This window comes from Lithobates pipiens, unplaced genomic scaffold, assembly GCF_037356315.1.
Source record: "Lithobates pipiens isolate NorthernLeopardFrog02 unplaced genomic scaffold, aLitPip1_a1.2 Scaffold_8, whole genome shotgun sequence".
NCBI lineage: Eukaryota > Metazoa > Chordata > Amphibia > Anura > Ranidae > Lithobates > Lithobates pipiens.
This window is the reverse complement of record NW_027507903.1, coordinates 556,068,788-556,089,764: the sequence shown is the minus strand read 5'-3', so window position 1 is coordinate 556,089,764 and position 20,977 is coordinate 556,068,788. Positions and strand designations below refer to the sequence as shown.

The 20,977-nt window shown below is 41.1% G+C and overlaps 1 protein-coding gene across 1 annotated transcript in view; it reads left to right on the top strand.

The window, feature by feature from the left end:
- Positions 1-7,262, top strand: part of PLEKHA2 (pleckstrin homology domain containing A2) — a 155,725-nt gene extending 148,463 nt beyond the window's left edge. Inside the window, exon 12 of the mRNA XM_077469962.1 lies at positions 70-7,262. Within this exon, the coding sequence (XP_077326088.1) occupies positions 70-369 (300 nt within the window). The 3' untranslated portion in view covers positions 370-7,262. The remainder of the gene's footprint in view (positions 1-69) is intronic.
- The last annotated feature ends 13,715 nt before the right edge of the window (positions 7,263-20,977 follow it).

The window sequence follows — 20,977 nt, the reverse complement described above, 5'->3', positions numbered from 1 at the left end:
AGTTTTGTCTTTAGCAAATCTACTCCTATGTGTCAGTGTTTTCAAATCCTACCACTGTTTTTCTTACAGGAGTCCTGTGGACGTACTATGTCTCTCAACCGATCGGTCTCCTCACAAGCCTCTTTTCATTCTTCACCCTACTGTGATGATAAGCGTCCGCTAGGAAAGTCTACATCTTTGAAATCATCATGGCAGCCTTGGACACCGGTACCCAAACGTGAGCCCGAGCAGCCAGGAGAAATGACAGGGGCAGGATCGAGGGATGAAGCTGGAAGTCGAGCCAGACACTGGTCTGAACCACAACCACAGACGGATAGTTCATTTCCATTCAGACTAGATGAAATGAACATTCGTACATCTGATGTGTAGCAAGATGGCTGCAGCACATAGTTGGACCATCGTAAAATTTTCGCAAAATGCCTTGGTACCGGACAAAGAAGAATTCCTCTCTTGAGAGTAAAATGGGTTTGTTGGCCCTTAACGGAGACGGGTCCACATTTGCTGCTTGGCTTCAGCCAACCACCTTTATTGCACTGTCATTATCAGTTATTTACATCTGCACAATAGTATTTCTTGCAGTACAGAGTCATCACAGCAGGACTTTGGTTATTTTCTTTGGGTACTTATTTGCCAACAGTGGTTGGTATTTGGCTGAATATACTCAGTAGTGTAAAAAGACGTATTAAGAGTGGTTAGGGTATATGAAGGTGAATCATTCCACAGATTCCACCTGGAAATGGGAGAAATCGTGGTGGAACTACAGGCGGTGCAGTTGCTGCTGCATGGCATGATGGGGCCTTTCAGCATTCCCTAGAGCCATGCTTAGAAAATGAGGGACGTCTACTCACAGCAATAATATGTTCTGTACAGTCTCCAAATGTAAATAGAACACTCCACCTACAATGGCATCTTTGCTCTGTTGTGTGCAAATATGGAAAATATGAAACCCTAGGTGAGAGTGGAAGCACAATGCCAATGGATACAGCTTTCTATATAGATACCATGTTACAGTATTCATTTGTTTTAAAAAAAATTAAAGTAAGCTGGAAGATGCTTTATGGCATTCAATCCAGAACTTCACTGTGAAAAAAATGTAAGTGCCTCTTTGATAAGGCTCTGTTGAGAGTCATAATAGTGCCATTTGTCTGACAGTGGTCAGGAGTTCAGGCCATGCATGGTGTTAGTGGCCAGGCTCCATAGCAGTGGTTGACATTCTGAGTGATCATGCATATGCATGTATCTGCCTGTAACTTTGTTTTGGTTTAAAACGTAACTTCACTTTTGTTAAAAAATAAATAAAACATGTACACCGCAAGAATTTTAACAAACTTTGTAGCAGAGGCCTATCTTTTTCATTTCCGAAGAAAAAAAGTTTGTTTCACTACAGTGCCTTGAAAAAGTATTCACACCCCTTGAAATTTTCAACATTTTGTCATGGTGCAACCAAAATGTAAATGTATTTTATTGGGATTGATAGACCAACACAAAGTGGCACATACTTGTGAAGTGAAAGGAATATGATAAATGGTTTTCACAATTTTTCACAATTTTTTACAAATAAATATGTAAAAAGTGTGGTGTGCATTTGTATTCAGGTCCCTTTACTCCGATGCCCTTAACTAAAATCTAGTGGAACCAATTGCCTTCAGAAGTCACCTAATTAGTAAATGGAGTCCACCTGTGTGTAATTTGATCTCAGTATAAAGACAGCTGTTCTGTGAAGCCGTCAGAGGCTTGTTAGAGAACCTTAGTGAACAAAAAGCATCACGAAGGCCAAGGAACACACCAGACAGATCAGGGATAAGGTTGTGGAGAAGTTTAAAGCAGGGCTAGGTTATAAAAAAATATCCTAAGATTTGAACATCTGACAGAGCACTCATCCAAAAATGGTGCTTTGTGAGATTATGGGAAATGGAAAGAGTATGGCACAACTGCAAATCTAGGAAGACATGGCCATCCACCTAAACTGACAGGCCGGGCAAGGAGAGCATTAATCAGAGAAGCAGCCAAGAGGCCCATGGTAACTCTGGAGGAGCTGCAGAGATCCACAGCTCAGGTGGGAGAATCTGTCCACAGGACAACTATTAGTCGTGCACTCCACAAATCTGGCCTTTATAGAAGAGTGGCAAGAAGAAAGCCATTGTTGAAAGAAAGCCATAAGAAGTTCCGTTTGTAGTTTGCGAGAAGCCATGTGGGGGACACAGCAAACATGTGGAAGAAGGTGCTCTGGCTAGATAAGATCAAAACTGAACTTTTTGGCCTAAAAGCAAAACGAACACTGCACATCACCCTGAAAACACGTGAAACATGGTTGTGACAGCATTATGTTGTGGGGATGCTTTTCTTCAGCAAGGACAGGGAAGTTGGTCAGAGTTGATGGGAAGATGGATGGAGCCAAATAGAGGGCAATCTTAGAAGAAAACCTGTTAGTCTGCAAAAGACTTGAGTCTGGGGAGGAGGTTCACCTTCCTGCAGGACAACGACCCTAAACATACATTCAGAGTTACATTGGCATGGTTTCGATCAAAGCATATTCATGTGTTAGAATAGCCCAATCAAAGTCCAGACCTAAATCCAATTGAGAATCTGTGGCAAGACTTGAAAATTGCTGTTCACAGATGCTCTCCATCCAATCTGACAGAGCTTGAGCTATTTCGCAAAGAAGAATGGGAAAAAATGTCACTCTCTAAATGTGCAAAGCTGGTAGAGACATCCCCAAAAAGACTTGCAGCTGTAAGTGCAGTGAAAGGGGGTTCTACAAAGTATTGATTCAGGGGGGCATGCCACACTTTTCAGATATTTATTTGCAAAACATGTTGAAAACCATTTATCGTTTTCTTTCCACTTCACAATTATGTGCCACTTTGTGTTGGTCTATCACATAAAATCCCAATAAAATACATTTACCTTTTTGGTTGTAACATGACAAAATGTGGAAAATGTCAAGGGGTATGAATACTTTTTCAAAGCACTTTATGTTCTTGGAAGACTGTTTCCTAAAAGGGATAGTCGGTATTTATTATAACCTCCTGATGGACTTGCAGTGTTCTAATGAGGAAAGTTGCAGGTTCTGCATCCCTTTAGAAGTATTTAACACTTGGGGAGTATCTCACCAAGCATGAAATTCCTATTGCAGAAGATGCCTAAAATTTTACTTGCATCTTAGTGCAGACTTCTGAGAAAATCAGAGCCAATCACACAAGCAGAAAATTGCATTTCTGGGCATTTGTGTACACCAACAGTGTACAGAACACCTCCTGGTTGCCATATTGTATTGACTTTTTTTTTTTTTACAGTTTTAGAAAATTACAGCAGCTGCCGACAATTACAAAATGGCTTGTGTGGCAATTTTATATGCTATATTATTTTTTTAACAAAAGTGGAATTATCCTTTAAAGAAATGTAGTGCCTGCTGCCAAATATGGAGTCTTGGGTTGTTCAGATGGGCAATGCACCTGCTGCCGGGTATGTATTGCAATCTAAAGCTGGCCATACACATTTGTCTGGTTCAGCAGGGATCAGCTGAATTTACATTAATTTGCTAATTTTTGATTGACTTCTGTTGAAGGGACATTTTTCTTTTATCAGCAGCTGCAGCCAATTGGCTGCAGCTGCTGATCGGTGTATAATGACAGGGGCGGGTCCTGCTGTCAGAATACAAGGTGGCGACGAGGGAGGAATTCCTCCATCTACTTTGTTTGTGAGGATGGAGGAATCTTTTGGGTTTTTTGTTTATCCCACTGCCTGAACTAAAAAGAAATTAACCATTTATGGCTAGTTTAAAGTGTAATTAAACCCTCATATCCTTTACAGCCAAGGAAGCTGCCATCACAACCTCTGTTTGATCTAGAGTGTCCATGGTGTAATCAGTTATGACACCAATCATTAGATGGATTAACGATTCCGTTGAGAACACAAGCAATTATGACCATTATCATTCATGCCTGGAATGTTATGTTTTGGGCAAACAGGAGAATCAATGGGTTTAGTTCTGCTTTAAGCTGAGCCTGGGTTATACCAAATTCGAACACGTCCTGGTAGCGTTGAAACATACCTGTCACTTCCTGGTTCCTTGACTTTTGCTATTGGCCAATGAAGCAGCCCGTTATAGCCATGAGCCAATTGGAATGCCCAATGGGAAAGATGAAGCAGCACATTTCTGTACTTCCATGAAGCTTTGCGGATCGGAATGTCACAGAATTTGGTCAATGCAGCAAGGTCTTTGTGATGCATGACCATGAACCTCTAGGTGCCTTTAGGTAAAGTTACCCGCCCGTCTGAGTGAGCCCTAATACCTGACTATAGTTTTTTTTTTTTTTTTTTGTGGTACGGTCACTATAAGTCTAGTATAAGGATGTGACAGCTTAGTACACCTGTTTTGGTAGCCACAAATGGCGTACACTCTTGGTCTCGCAAAAAAAAAAAAAAAAAAAATAGAAAATGTAAGTTATTGCTATTTTGTTAAATCCATTATAAGCACATTCCATGTTACCTGTACAGTGGTGCCGTTTCACCTCTTTATCAAAGCTGTGCAGGAGTCAGGAGGAGGTATTTTTTTTTTGCATATACCATTATTTATATTAGCTCCTGTTCTACATTTTTTCAGATCCATGTTAAAAGCAATAATCTAGAGGGGCCATTTGTTAAACCACTGCTCTATAATATGTACCGTTTTAAAAAAAATTTCATTATACATTAAAGGGTCTATTTATAAAGTATTTTTTGCATGAATTTCCGGAAACATTTGTGCAATGCAAACTGAACAAAATTTCTCCTTATGTTTTAGATTAACTTCTGTATCATCTGCTCTGTCTAGTGGCCAAAATACAGTATAGTTTCATAAAACTATTCTGCATTTTGTCCACTAGATGGAGCTGATAATACAGGAGTTAAAAGAGTAGTATGGCCAAAGTTCTTTTGGCCATACTTCTCTTTTGGGTGCGCGTATTTCTACATTCCTGTGACCCAGATTCAGCCAATGGAGACTTTCCAGGCTCTGCTTTCTGGATGTCTGACCAGCAGCTGGCTCAGGTTCTCAGCACACTGCTGAGAGCCTGAGCCAGTTGCTCCTGTCCTCTCCACAGCCCAGTGCTCCAGTGAGCGCTGGAAGGGCAGAGCAGAGAGTGGTAACTGACAGTCACTGCTCTCTGCTCCAAGAAGACTGAGAACTAAGTGATCTGTGGTCATGTGTTGCTTCAGTTCTCAGGCCTCATGCACACTGGACATTATAAAAAGCCAGGAGAGTTAGCTGTAGCTGTAGAATGAGTTTTGCAGTGTTTTTGCAGTAGAGTTTTTCTGCGTTTTTCAGCTGTAGAATTTTTTAGCACAACTACACTCCTACAAAAGATTATGGTTCAAAAATGCTGATAAACGCAGAATAGATGTGTTTTCAGCATATTTTTTAATTATTTTTTTGCTTTTTTCAGCATCTGAGTTAGAGCGTTTTACAGCTGAAAATTTTCTCTTAAAGCCCACTAGTTCTGTTTTTTTTTGTGAGACAGAAAACTCCCATCTAAAAATGCTGATAACAGCCTATGTGTGCATGGACACATAGTATAACATGCTGGGGAGTTTATTGACTGCAGAAATAATTGTCTGAAGCCAAAAATAGTAGCTGTAAAATTGTCCAGTGTGCATGAGGCCTCAGTCTTAAGCCACGTACACACGATCGGATTTTATGACAGGAAATGTTCGATGACAGGATGTTGGTGGAAAATCCGACCGCTTGTATGCTCCATTTAACAATTGTTGTCGTATTTTCCGTGGACAAATGTTGGATGGCAGGTTTTAAAATTTTCCGCGGACTAAAGTCTGTTGTCGGATTTTCCGAGCATGTGTACACACGTCCGTCGGACAAATGTTCAAAGGAAGCAAGGATGAGCCAGAAGCGGTCGGCCTTGTAAACTAGCGTTCGTAATGGAGAATTAATATTCGCGGCAAATTATGAAATCTCGAAATGCAGCACACATTCTCTTCTTATTTAATGGGATAATAATGAAGCTGCTTTGCTGGTGATACTGATGGAGTTATTGTAAACGGATTTTCAAAGGCTTTTTTTTTTCTAGTGATATCAAGAATAATATTATTATGCTTTTTTTTGGCGCAAGTTACCACAGCACCATTATCCCGTACTTTTTAAGATCAAAAATACAACTATGTTGGTGTCCCTTGTCAATTTTACATTGTATTTTTTTAAATGTAACTGCTACTCCCAAACTCATTTGAAGTAAAACACATAGTCAAGTATTATTCACCACAATTTTTTTTATTGCATATTAAAAAAAGAAAACAAACAAAATTAGATATGCTATCTGCCAATAGAACTTAACCAAAAAGTGCATTCTATGCATCCAAAAATATATAAAATATAACACATCAAATCATTATTATTCAACCAAAAAATAAAATAAATCCTCATGGATGTGTTCTTAATTTAGGGGGTCAACAATGCCAAGAGCTGGTGAAAGCAGGGGTCTGCCATCTGGAGATAATTCAGAAAATCATCTGGATTATTCTCCTGGAGCTCCCGCAGCAATGGCATATGACATAATTGGTCACGATTAATAAAGCAGCCAATTTTTGGTCCAAGACATCCTCCTCCTCCTGTTCTTGGACTGGACTTGGGTCAAAGCAATAACTCCAAGGCCAATAATAAATAACATGTTATCACCTCTGATTCCGCAACATGGCTGGTTGACGAAAGGCCGCTCAGAAACAAACTGAAAAGCGCAAAATGAAAAGTACGAATCAACACTCACCAAACTTCTACTAACATGAAATTAGCAGAAGGAGCGCACAGGGTGGCGCTAAAGATGTTCGTGTTTGTTGGGCAACAATTCCTTGCAAGACAAAATCCGGGCACACTCCTTGGGACAAAAGTCCGAGGTTTTGTCTGCGGAAAATCCGATCGTGTGTACGAGGCTTTAGAACCAGTTGGTGACAGCTGATGCTACAGCCATATAAGTAAGTATGATTGTTATTTTTTTTTTTATGTCACGCACATCATCCTTAATATATACTTAAGGTGAAATCTTGTTCAGTTTGCACAAATGTTTTATAACTAAACCCCTTGTATTTGACAATGTTACATTGACTGGTTACTTTCTGTTTTATTTTGTTTACGTCATATGGAGTGTTTTGTGCATATCATGATATTTGTTGCTATGCTATTTGAAGCTGTTTTCCAGCCTGAATACAAATGTTACAGAACATAATGTGTGTTACATGTCAATTTGGTATTAAAAATATCAGACTGTTACAAAGCACAGTGTTCTAATTTATGCAATTACAGGTTCACTTTAATTGCCGCCTCTGCCGCTGCATACAGCACTGCTCTGCCAGGTGCGAAAAGAAGATGGCACTTAGAGCTCACGCAAGGTTTTGTACTTCGTCCTCACCCCTGAGTGACAGTGCTGAGTGCCCTGGCTGCCAGTCAGCTGTCACATGGGAAGTAGAGTCCTTGACGTGGACTTCTGTGCCATGGCCAGAACTTTGCACATAGTGTTGGGCAAGAGATCGCTCTGTCCAGCAGGAAATTCATAGACTGGAGATGAGGGTTGGAACAAGAGTTCTAGCTCTGGGCCCCAGGACATGGCCCAGATCTGGGGGACACCAAGACTACGTGGCATCCAGGATGGATGGGAAGTATATTTTTATATCTGCCTGAACTTCAGCTTTAAAGTAGATGTACGGTAATTCCAATTGCTAAAATCATATACATAAAAGCTTAAAAGGGTTGCACCAATACTGTTTTTTTAAGACACTATATACACACTATATTTTATATATATTCACACACATATAATATACACTATATTACCAAAAGTATTGGGACACCTGCTATTGCACACACTTGAACTTTAATAGCACCCCGGTCTTAGCCCATAGGGTTCAATATTGAGGGCCCACCCTCATCCATGTCTTTATGGACCTTGTTTTTTCTGCACTGGTGTGCAGTCATGTTGGAACAGGAAGGGGCCATCCCCAAACTGTTACCACAAAGTTGGGAGCATGAAATTGTCCAAAATGTCTTGGTATGCTGATGCCTTAAGAGTTCCCTTCACTGGAACTAAGGGGCCAAGCCCAACCTCTGAAAAACAACCTCACACCATAAACCCCTCTCCACCAAATGATTTGGACCAGTGCACAAAGCAAGATCAAGTAAAGACATGTATGAGTGAGTTTGGAGTGGAGGAACTTGACTGGCCTGCACAGAGTCCTAACCTCAACCCGATAGAACACCTTTGGGATGAATTAGAGCGAAGACTGCGAAACCAGGCCTTCTCGTGCAATATCAGTGCCTGACCTCACAAATGCACTTCCTAATCCTTTTGGACAGCCTTCCTAGAAGAGTTGAAGCTGTTATAGCTGAAAGGGTGGGCCAACTCAATATTGAACCCTACGGACTAAGACTGGGATGCCATTACGGTTGATGTGCGTATAAAGTCAGGTGTCCCAATACTTTTGGTAATATAGTGTATATCAAAGTCCCAGCACTTCTTGAAGGCCTTTCATTGAAAGCAATAGGCTGTGTTCAGAAAAAAAAAGTCAAAATGCTTAAAAACATGGCTTTTTAAGCAGATGTGTGCAAGATCTCTAATAAATGCAGGATTTTATTTTTGGGGACTAAATTTACATTATACAACACAAAGTCATTTATATTTTTATGATTTTATTTCATCTATTAGCTATATAAACAAGGACAAGATTGCTTTCATATCTTCTCTAAAAATCTCCTGGACTATCAATTTTCAATGATTTATTTGCCCCTGTAAATGTCACTGGCCATAGCCCGGTATTATCCATTTGATGTCAGCTGTAGCTTATGACATCATTGGCACAAACACACTTAATAATTCCTTCGTGTTATGTGACCCAAGTAAATCACGATGCCTTAGCTCTCAAGGGATGGCAAAGCCATTAATAACATGAAAATCCAAATATTACACTGTTTATCTGCTGAGAAGCAGCAAGTGCCAGAAAGGAAGGCTTAAATTTGAAAGTTATTTTCTGTATTTGTGTTCACAGGGCCCGAAATTGAGGATGTGACATCATTTGCTGTGTTATAATTAATCTTCATGTCTCAGAATCCAATGTTTTCACATTATTGCTGGTGCCAAGATCATCCAGTTGTTTTTATGCACCCAAAAATAAGTTTATCGCATCATTTCACCTTTAGTAAAAAAAAAAAGTAAAAACTAAAAAAAAAAACCCCATAAAATACGTACACATTACGTTTGTACATTTTCCTATATAAAAGAATGCTGATAAATATTATTCATTATTATTTTCCAAAATGTGGAATTCAGGAATATGGAATTGCTAGAGAAGTCCCTCCTCCCCAAAGAGTTTGCTGTATCTTTATTGGTGGTTAGTGGAAATGACCCCAATACATTGGTGGCCAGTGGCAAAAGACCCCATTCTAATTTCTCATTATAATGCCCTGTACACACGATCGGACATTCAATGGATTTTTTCTGACAGATGTTGACTCAAACTTGTCTTGCATACACATGGTCACACAAAGTTTGTCGGAAAATGCGGACTTCAAGAATGCGGTGACGTACAACGAGCCAAGAAAAATTAAGTTCATAGTAAGGTTGAATAAAGACACCAGTCCATCCATTTCAACCTGAGTGAGTGTCAACAATTGTCCCAATCACTGTACATTGCACTCACACATCAGTCCCTACCCTCAAGGAGCCCACAATCCAAGGTCCCCATTCATATAATAGGGGCAATTTTGGACAGAAGCCAATTAACCTACCTGCATGTCTTTGGAGTGTGGGAGGAAACCGGGGTACCCAGAGGAAACCCACGCAAGCACAGGGAGAACATGCAAAATCCAGGCAGGTAGTGTTGTGGTTGGGATTTGAACCAGCGACCCTTTTTACTGCTAGGTGAGAGTACTAACCACACCACTGCACCGCCCGCTTCAATAGACTCTTCTGCTTCATTCCGAGCATGCATGGAACTTTGTTGCGTCAGAATTGTGTACACACAATCGGAATTTCCAACAATGGATTTTGTTGTTGGAAAATTTGAGATCCAGATCTCAAATTTTGTGTGTCGGAAGTTCCGACGGAAAATGTCTGTTGGAGCCTGCACACCGTCGGAATTTCTGACAAAAAGCTCCCATCGAACATTTTCCGTCGGAAAATCCGAACATGTGTGTGGGGCATAATAGTGGTCACAAAAAGGTTCCATTAGTGGTCATTGGCAAAGGCTGCATTCCACCTATGGTCGGTGAACATGTTTTCCTGATGATTTGGATGTCCTGATCCAGTCCTGGCTTCTTCAGTTTGTGGCAGAGGGTTTTAACAAGACATTGTTGATGTAGATGAAAACGATACTCCAAATTATCTCAGAATATTTCCCTGGACCTGTGCTGGTGTGGGCTAGTGGGTCAGACCACAGCAGGAAAAAGTACAATCAATGATGAAGGATATTAGTGTAGCCAGGTGCTTGGCTAGCAGAGGGAGCAACTATAAGGACACTGTGTTGGAAGCCAGTGGGTATGGGGAATATGAAAGGCTTTAATGCAGGCCACAATGAATTGTGGGAGATGTAGTCTGGGGGAAGGACCTTGCTATGGGAGTGAATGGGTGATGGACTGCAATCCCAAGAAGAAGACTCTTAGTTGGGAGGGGAGAGTGAGCCGTTTTCCTGGGTTGTGGGGCAAAGAACGTCCTCTTGCTGCATGGTGACTGGAGCATCCAGATTGGGGTCCTCAGTGCAGGAGATTGGTGACTGGCACTTTGCTGTGTTTGAATTACTGCTGCCAGCAGAGAGAGAGAGAGAGAGAGAGAGAGGGACTGACCATCTACTTGGTAGCATCACACCACTGCATGCAGAGCTCTAAAGTGATGGTACTTATGTGCACCACATTAATGACTGGGCCCCACTGAATAGCCAGCAAAAGGCTGAGAACCAGGAGCCAACTATCTACTGACTGCTTCAGAGGCACCCCTTGTAGATTGTATACAGAATACACTCTGAGGTCTTTACTGACTGCAGAGAAGTTACTGTGCCGTTGTTTATCCCTTTTGATACTGTTCATTGCTGATATTGTTCTTTGTCAGATTTATGTGGTACAATTATTAAGACTGAGTTGCTACAGTTAATTGCTCATAGTATTTAACTTATTGAGAGTAAAAAAGGTTTTCTTCCATTGACTAATTCATTCATGCATGTTTTTTTTTACCCTTAAAGTGTTTGTTACCCCAACACTTCATATTCCTGATATGAGCCTGCTGTACCATGTAATTGTATGAGAAAGTATCCTGTTCTCTTTGTATTGCTTCCTTTATGTGAAATCCCTGGTGTTCCTGCCAGTCCTTTTGGTTTCCTATTAAAAATTGACCTCACTAAGCAGGAGAACACAGATTTGTCAGTTCTCTAGCTCTGCTGGGGACTCAGTGTACTCTCTTCCAATGATCAGACTTGTCCTAACACGCCCCCACTGCACAGCCATTACTGAGAAGCTCAGTCTGCTGCTGCTTCTCCTCCCCAAGCTCTTATGCAGCTGAGAACAGAGGGAATGTGATCACTTAAAAAAAAGGGAAAAAAGTATTTATAATGTTATTTTTTTTTATATCTATAGAAATATTTTTTGCCTTTCATTTCTATTTTAAACTGAATGGGTTGTTTTACAAGGTGATCGTTTACAATCACTTTAACTTGTAACAATATACATACTTTACTTGCAGTTAGGCAGTCAGCTGTCTATCTACTGATACCTTACCATAGCTGTGTGCTGGATACTGGTATCTGTGCCTATCAAGGTATCGCCAGCAACCCCTTTTACTCAAGCAGGTGTGTTAAAGTTGTTGTGTCATAAGAACAGAAAACCTGATATACCAACAGCTCCTCCGGGGGTCAGCACAACATTCACGCGTTTTGTAGCTTGAAGCTCAAAGGTCCAAAACGCTGGAGAGGTACAGTAAAAAAAACAATTATTCCCCCTGAAGTTGGTTCACATCTCCACTCCAAATCAACTGAAGCCAAATGCCTGAAGCTCTAAAAAGTTCTGGAGCTTTTTTTTGTAGCTCAATTTGGGCAGATTTGCGTGTTTTTGGTGTGTTTTTATTCCCATAGAAATGCTCCATTTGCATGTTTTTGTGTGCATTTGGCATGTGTTTTTACGTGATTTTCTGCTCAAATGAAAAAAACTCTTTAAAGAAATTGTAATAATATATGAATAAATAAATGTAAAATAAATACACAAATAACTAAAAATGATCATGAATAAATAATAAAATAATAATATGTAATTATAAATAATAATTAACCCCTAACCTTTAAAAATATTTTAATACAATTATTATTATTATTAATAATAATAATAATAATAACAGTAATAAAAAAATAATAAAAACCCAAACAAAAACTAATTATTATCATTTGTATTAGAATTAGGGTGTTTAGTTATTTATTTATTTATTTGAAGGGTTAGGGGTTCATTATTTATTTATTATTACATACTATTCATTTATTGTATTTATTTATGATTATCTTTATTTATTTGTGTATTTATTTTACATTTATTCATTAATTTATTATTATTATTAGTAGTAGTAGCAATACTAATCCTAACACCCTAACCCTAACAAACAAATTTATAATAAATAACCCTAACCCTGATGAAAAAGCTAAAAAAAGCTGAAAAAAACCTAGAAACAAATGATGCAACAGATGATAGTTTTCTCTATTGGCTAATGATGAAATGCCAAAGAAAGGCGCAAATAAAAACATTCCAAAGTCGAACATTAAAAAGCAGAAAAAAAACGCTGGAAAACTGCTCAAAGACATTATACTAAGGTGTGAATGCAGCCTAATGCTGTGTATACACAAGCGTTTTTTCCGTCGGAATAGACTGAAGGTTTCTCTGACGGAATTCCACTCAAGCTGTCTTGCATGCACACGGTCACACCAAAGTCCGACTGTCAAGAACATGGTGACGTACAACATGTCTGACGGGACTAGAAAAAGGAAGTTTAATAGCCAGTAGCCAATAGCTGCCGTCTGGTACTTGTGTCAGAGCATGCGTCCTTCCTTGGTACTTTGGAACAGCATACAGACGAGCGGTTTTCCCGATAGGAATTGGTTCAGTCGGAAAAATTTAGAACATGTTCTCTTTCTAGGTCCATCAAAATTTTCAACGTAAAAAGTCCGATGGAGCATACACACGATCGAAATATACGATGAAAAGCTCCCGTCTGACTTTTTCTGACGGAAATTCTGCTCGTAGGTACACGCCATTAGTGCTAGTGGAAAGACAATTCTCCTTTTTTTCATTGGAGAGCAAAGGGATGAAACTGCTGTTCATTAGAACCAGTTCAAATGGTCCTAAATTCTTATAAAACTCAAGTTTTGCAGACTCCACTGCCCCAGTGGTCTAATGTTATGGAAAGGGAGATAATACTGCAGAGTGAAAGAGACAACTAAAGTGATATATTTGTCACCTAGTTTCCAGAAATTGTTTCTTTTTCCATTTTTTTTTTTGAGAGCCAAAGAAAAGGGTTGGCTATGGGGGTAGAAGGTAGTCAGGTTCCAAAGTAGGACAGCTAGGTCAGTATCTTCTACCATAATCTCCTGGGATTTGCTGTAGAGAAAACCAAACCTGATGTTCAGGCATCAGGAAATGTCTACTATGTACCACCAGCATGGATTTGCTTTAAAGTCCTGTTCACTGTTGAGAAATTTGAAGTGCAATCTATAACTTCACCAGAAGCAGTCATCACCGACAATAACGATAGGTTTTATTTTCGGGGAAACAAGGTATAGACAAGCTTTGAACGTATTCTCATTTCTCTGCTTCTGGTTTGGATATAAAACAGTAACGCAGCTCATGTGGTGTCATCTCCTCTCTCTTTCTACATTTCCTCCTTCTGTGGATTTTTAAAGCGGTAGTAAACTGCTGGACATTTTTTTTTTTGTGCCCTGCACGGCATACTAGCACATTATGTTTAACTTCCTTGAAACAAAGCCCTTCCAGTGCCGAGTTGTCATGGCTGCAGGTTTTCCCATCTTCATCTGTTTTCTTTCCAGGTTTGCGGACTCTTGCTGTGTGACTGGCTGGAGCTGCGATGACGTCATTCCTGCAGTTTACGGCACAGGGCTCTGAAAGAATGGCCCGGGTGGCCGTTCCTTCAGAGCCCATGTGCTAGTGATGTGATGTCACTGGATGCACGTACAGTAAATATCTTGTAAAGGGTGCACATTTAAAAAAAAATGTATACAACCGATAGGTAAGCCTTATTATAGGTTTACCAACAGGTAAAAGTCAGAGATGGGAGTTGGCTCCCACTTTAAAGTGGGGTGCCCCTAAAAAAAAAAAAATTAAAAGTCAGCAGCTACAAATACTGCAGCTGCTGACTTTTAACAATCAGACACTTACCTGTCCCAGGGTCCAGTGATGCAGGGTAACGAAGCCCCCCCCCCCCTCATTCCCCGCTCTGCTCGAGGCGCCATCATTCGTACTGTGGGCACCCACTGCGCATGCGCGAGCGGTGCAGGGTGCCGTGATACGCCGCACAGTCACCTGGGACACGTGACAGGTCCCAGATGACTGTGCGGTGCGACGGGAAGTGATGTCACCAGCCTGGGCAAGGAAGAAGGCAGACTACGAGGGACCCCCTAGCAGCAGGTATTTAGAGGTGAGTAAAAAAAATAATTATTTTCCAATTATAATTTTTTTATTTTTTTTAAGATTTTTAAACACTTTTTAATTTTTTGGTGGCAACACCACTTTAAGCCACCCTCTTAGAGGAAGTGCTAACATATAATTATACATAACACTATGATATTAGCAGCTAATAGTAGATGGCTGCAGATCCCTAAACTTACTTAAACAATTTCCTTTCATGTTGTGATTGCTGTCTGTCTGCTGGTCATCTCTTTCCACAACTTTCTGGATTCCGATGCATGCTTTGCAGTTTCTCCTTTGCTGGTGTTTTGTCAGATTAGGCGACCCGTCGGAATGTGTAACCGAAGTGATGTTTGTCGCCACCATCTTGCTACACCCCGCACTCCTCCACAGTAAGGATATACTGAGAAGAGGGAAAGCGGACATCTTGTTGCACCCACCAGAGTTTTGTATTTTACACTTATTTTTAACAGTAAACTGAGGTTATATAGTGAAATACAGTACTTAGAACTCCGTCTGACTGTTTACATGTTGAATTTTAAAAGCAACGGCAAGCCTGCTGATCTCACAGGTTTACTAATCTGACATAAGTTCGCTGCTTTTAAAATTCAACATCTAAACATTCATACAGAGTTCTAAGTATTGTATTTCACTATATAACCTCAGTTTACTGTTAAAAATAAGTGTAAAAAGCAAAACTCTGGTGGGTGTAAAAATATGTCCGCTTTCCCCCTTCTCAGTGTTTCCTTACTATGGAGGAGTGCTGGGTGTAGCAAGATGGTGGCGACTAAACGCCACTTCCATTACACAGTCTGACGGGTCGCCAAATCTGACAAAACACTGGTTCCTTTCAATTTCTAAGGACTACATATCCCATGGTACATTTCTGCCTGCAAGCTTTGATTCCTGTACTGACTCTGCCTCATGAAACTCCTCCTCTCACCATCTTTGTAGGTCAGAAGGCAGACTCTGTGAAATGTGTGGCACAGAAGTGCCCACCCACAGGGCACAGCGACTACGCGTCACACAATTCAAGAAGTAAATGAGTGGGGATCTTCACAAAGTAAGTTTACAAACTTCAAGATCATTCAGATTAATAGGAGTAAGCTAGATACAATTGAAATACAATGTGGAAATGTAAGAACTGCTGGCTATGAATTCTATGATACACATTACTATGCCTGGCTATAAATACAAGCAGTGCCCCTGATTAAAATATTATCTGCAACAATCAGGCCACTCTGACCTCCAAGGGGACAATGACAAAAGTCAGAATTGTTTGTTGTTGCATGTGTTGCTTTCCCTAGAAAATCATATAAAAACTGGCACGAATCTTCAAAATCTTATGATGAATTATCAAAGTACCATACTGTATGTGTGTTGCTGTCATCATTAGCCAAGTATGTTGTAGAGCCCTGGAGGTCCAACAACTCACTTGGGGATGAGCAGATATCTTGCCGCTGAGCATTCTCATACATGTTAAAGCGGAACTAAACCCATTTAACTGTTTCCCTGATCGGTTACATTCAAGGCATGCAGTGATACTTGTCACAGTTGCTTGTGCTTGCAACTGAACTGTCAAGTCATCAAACGGCTAGTGTCATAACTGATCACACATGCAGCAATGTGGCAGCTGCAGATCAAACAGAAGCTAAAATGGCAGCTTCATTGGACGCCAGTCACTTTTATGCTTAAAACAAACAGAAGTTTATTTCTCACAACAGGAAAAATTAGATAGGGTATAGGGCACAATAGTAATGATCAGCAGATTGGCAGAGACCTTAGATAAAAAGGTGAGATAAGGTAGACAGCAGTACAGGAAAAAGGCATTTAAGCACATCTGTACTTTGTAGAATAGGCGGTCTCCTATGGTAACTGAACTTAACTCACAGAAGGTGCAGGAACTTTATGGACAATTCCGTCTTGATGCTTTCCCAGGCTCTCCATGGGTCCCCGGTCCATGCAAGAGTCACCTCTGGTACTTCATTTCAGGTCTCCATCCTTTCCTTCACGCTTCCAGGTAGTCAGCAGGCTCTCCTCTGTGGAATATTGAACACCCGGATAGGCCTCAGATAGGCCTAGCAGCCAGGAAAGCACCCCCCACTTCCATAAGAGTAACGTTCATGTCATGAAATTATCTGTTATACAACTCATAGCTTAGTGGAACTATACTGCATCTGAGCACCACAAAGAAGACTAACAATGCAAATTTAGTATTCACAGCAAACGCACCCATCCATCCATGTCTCCATGCTTTATGTTGCTGCAAAATCACTTTTAAGACCACTCTCCAGCATTTCTCGGCATGACCATCATGAGTAAGGGCAGATGATTCATGTAGCATTTACTTCCTTTAAGCCATCTGCTCTTAGTTTAGGCAAGCTCACAGGAGGATGTGCTTAGCTGAGAAAACCCCTCCTCCCTCCTGAAGACTCCTGAAATGTATGACATAATTTTCCTAGGCATGGAAACAGGAAGAAACTGAAGAAATGGGAAAAAAAAGCTTAAAAGAAGTAAATATGGTATACCTTCCTATCTTTTTACTAATGCTAGCAGCAGAAAGATTAAAATTAGTCAATGCTGATTGAGAGAGTTCCACTTTAAGATTTATAAAGGATTTGTGGTTTGGATATATACAGACTGTGTGACAAAGTTTGTTTTTTCAAACACTGTAATGCCGCGTACACACGATCGGAATTCCTCCAGCAAAAAATTGATAGCATGTTCTCAATTTTCCCGATGGAAAAACTTTCTATGGAAAACCGGAAATCGGAAATTCCGATTGTGCGTATGCAATTCCGACACACAAAAACACACGCATGCTCAGATTCAACTACGAGATGGAAGCTATTGGCTACTAGGTATTGAACTTCCGTTTTCTAGTCCCATCGTACGTGTTGTACGGCACAGCGTTCTTGGCGGTCGGAATTTGGTGTGACCATGTGTAGGCAAGACAGTTTGAGCGGAATTCAGTCGGAATTCCGTTGGGAAAACCATCAGAGCTTTTTCCTACGAGAATTCCGATCGTGTGTACATAGCAAAAGCCAAAATATCCAATTTGAAGGCACAGCACAGCAACTGCTCAATTTATATCAAATAATGAAGAGTGGCCTCAGTCAGCCTCAGCTCCCCCTTAGCCCTTGTACACATGGTCGGAGATTCCGACGGAATGTGTCCGATTGGACCATTTTGTCGGATATTCCGACTGTGTGTGGTCTTCATCGGACTGTTTCTGTCAGAGTATCGGACGGACCAAGTTTTCCAACTTGCCCGTAAAATTTTCAGACAAAATGCTCCGATCGGACATACTCCGATCATGTGTAGAGAATTCCGATCGGACAAAGTGCCACGCATGCTCAGATCAAATTCCTACACCAAAGCTATTGGCTACTAGCGTGAACGTAGTCCCGTCGTAACGAAATAACGTAATCACGTCAGATTTTCGGACAACTTTGTCCGACCGTGTGTATGCAACAGTTTCAGACAAAATCCGACGGACAAAATCCCACGGATTTGATTGTCGGAATCTCCGACCGTGTGTACAAGGGCTTAGACTTTTGCCCCCCCTCCACAGGGACTTAGTTATAGTGACCCTATGACTAAGCCCCTGGGGTGGGCTGAAACGTGTCAGCGGGCTCAGGAGGCTGCTCTTTTCTATTTGATATACATTGAGCTGTCAATGGTATATTTTGTTTAGGTTGCTGGGATGAGCATTTAGATGCCAGGACCCCTTTCGGTAGATCCCCTGAGCAACTCTTCTCGGCACCTAGAGTGGTGCTCCAAGAGCGTTTTTTTTTGTAGGTCACAGTGTGTACACCAAAACAATGAAATCTCCTCAAACATAACACATTGTAGCACTGACCCCGGAAGGAGCTGCTGAATTTGTTTGGGCCTGTACTCTGCTAGTGAACCCCCACTGACTTGGCTCAGTCCCCTCGACACAGCTGTGATGCAATGCTGGTGGGAAGCTAATGGTGAAGGCTAACCCCACAATGTGCAATATAATAACAGTATACCTTTGTTATTACCTGGATATCCGATGGCTCCACCTGCTGCTGAAAAAGGAACAACACTCCACACCAAAGTACTTAACCAGAAACTTATTTTTACTGGAACTTGTATTAAGTAATGTAAAATGGTAATTACAACATTTGCACACAAAAGGTTCTGCTTCACAAGGTCACCAGGAGCTCTCCGTTACCTCCATCAGGGTGCCTCTGGATCCTTCCCGATCCGACCACACTGCTATCCCAGCAGGCCGTAGTGTGAAGTCCTCCTCAGGCTTTAGATTGCTACTCCGCACCGAGCAGGCCACAGTGCTGTGGGACACACACACACCCACAGGTCCTTGCAGGCAGGCCATGCATTCAGAAGAGAAAGAAAATGGCCGCGCGGGCCCTTTTATAGCCTACCCAGCATGCAGTTCAGTACAGGGTGATCATGGGTAGGTCACCTGGCATTCTGGGTAGGTAGGTCATAGTAAGATGTAAACAGAACAGTCACTTCCTGTTACCTTTCTAGCGCTATAAAAAAAGAAAATCATTCAAGTCCATTTCCTGTTTTTGGTCACTAGATTGTGCCAAATACTAAAGAATAACATTATCTATAGACTTACATTGCATTAACATTGCATTAGTAGGCAAAAATTCCAGCGCTACAACATCTTACAAAATCACATTCCTTCTCTCCTTCCACATCAAAGTCACCCCCCCCCCCCCCCCCCATCCTACATGGCAAAGTCAGGCCTTTGCCACATAGCACAGCCCAAATTGGCAGAGCAGGAGACGTGATGTTTCTCTGCTGAAGTTAAGTAACAATTACAGGTCTTGCTCCCCTGCCCCCCGGTCAATGACTGGACAGTGATGGGAGAAGGAGCAGACTGATGGGCCCATCCCTCTACTCTCTGCCTATCAGCACATCTCTTAGAGTTGTGCTGTACAGGAATGAAATAGCCTGCAAGTCTAATTCAGATACTTACGCTGAATTACGCTGAATTTATAAGAAATATCTAAGGATAAGGAATACCGAGCTTGTGTCTTTTATATCTCCCTGAAGTTCAGATTTAAGCTGGAGAACGTAACCCATTTTTTATCATTTCTTTCTTTTTTATTTTTATTTCGATCATAAATAGTCTGTAGATAAAACTATTATTCTTGTACCACCGCATAAGAATTCTGTTGTATATTACATGTTATCTCTGCCCTTATTGAAATATTTGGTTTGGCCCGTTGTTTCCCACTGCTGAACATATCCATGTTAAACCAACAATATCTCTGATATAACAGCATTTCAGAGATCAAAAAATGAAAGCTAAAAATTATGAGTCAGGTAGGTTCAAGATCTGACATGGATCTAGTTGAATTAAAATTGGCCAATTTTTGTGCAAAATTGTTAATTCAACAGTTACACGTTTTACTTATTGTTTCTAACTGAAAATTCTAAGAAAAATGAATAACACTAACAATGTGCAAGAAGTATACATTCCCTTCCTGTTAAATACTGTTTCAAGAGGGAGGCTCAGAAATGGGGCCCCAGCTCTCAAATCACCAGCAGATTTTCATCCCTGGGTCCCCGAGAGTCGGTACAGGAATGGGGGACAGAGTTAAAGTGTATGTGTAGCCCAAAAGTGTTTTGTTGTTTTGGAAAGAACAAGGGATTATATAACCCCTATAGTTTTATTTTTGCTTTCTGTATCACTGTCACATACCTGGTGGAGACCAAGTTGATTAGGTGGCTTTTCTTGCACCTTCTGCCCAACAACCCCTATGTAGCGTCCTGGGGTTTAGTCAGGGAGCCCCTCACCAAATTCCTTGTGAAAAGTAGCTACTGTAGTAAATTATTAGGGAACCATTGACTTCTGCCTAAGTTTGGCCTGGTTGTACTTTCCTCTTCTACAACCAGGTGGCCAGGCACTTGGAGGTATTAGATTGAGAAAGACAACTCAAGGTCAGGTTATGGGTATGTGGGGTATCTCAGCCAATAGGCAGGGATTTTGTTGAATCCCTTGGCCTGCTGGGAGAGCCTATATATATTTGGGTGAGGTCAGATGATCCAGGTTCTTGTGTGCCATCTAGACAGCATCTGAGTGGACGGATGTCATCTGCCCCAGGCTGCTAGGCCATAGATTGGGCCTATCCAGGGGGCATCAGGCTGCCACACTGTGTGAGAGCCTATCCAGAGTAAGAGGGCAACGCAGGGTTGGGACTGCGGCTTGCAGTTCAACCAAAAGTGATGGTTCTGCCTGCCGGAGGACCTGTCGTGGTCGGAGGTAGAAGGAAAGTTGTTGCCACTAAGGGACCAATCGCCTTTACTAGGGACCACAGTGACTAA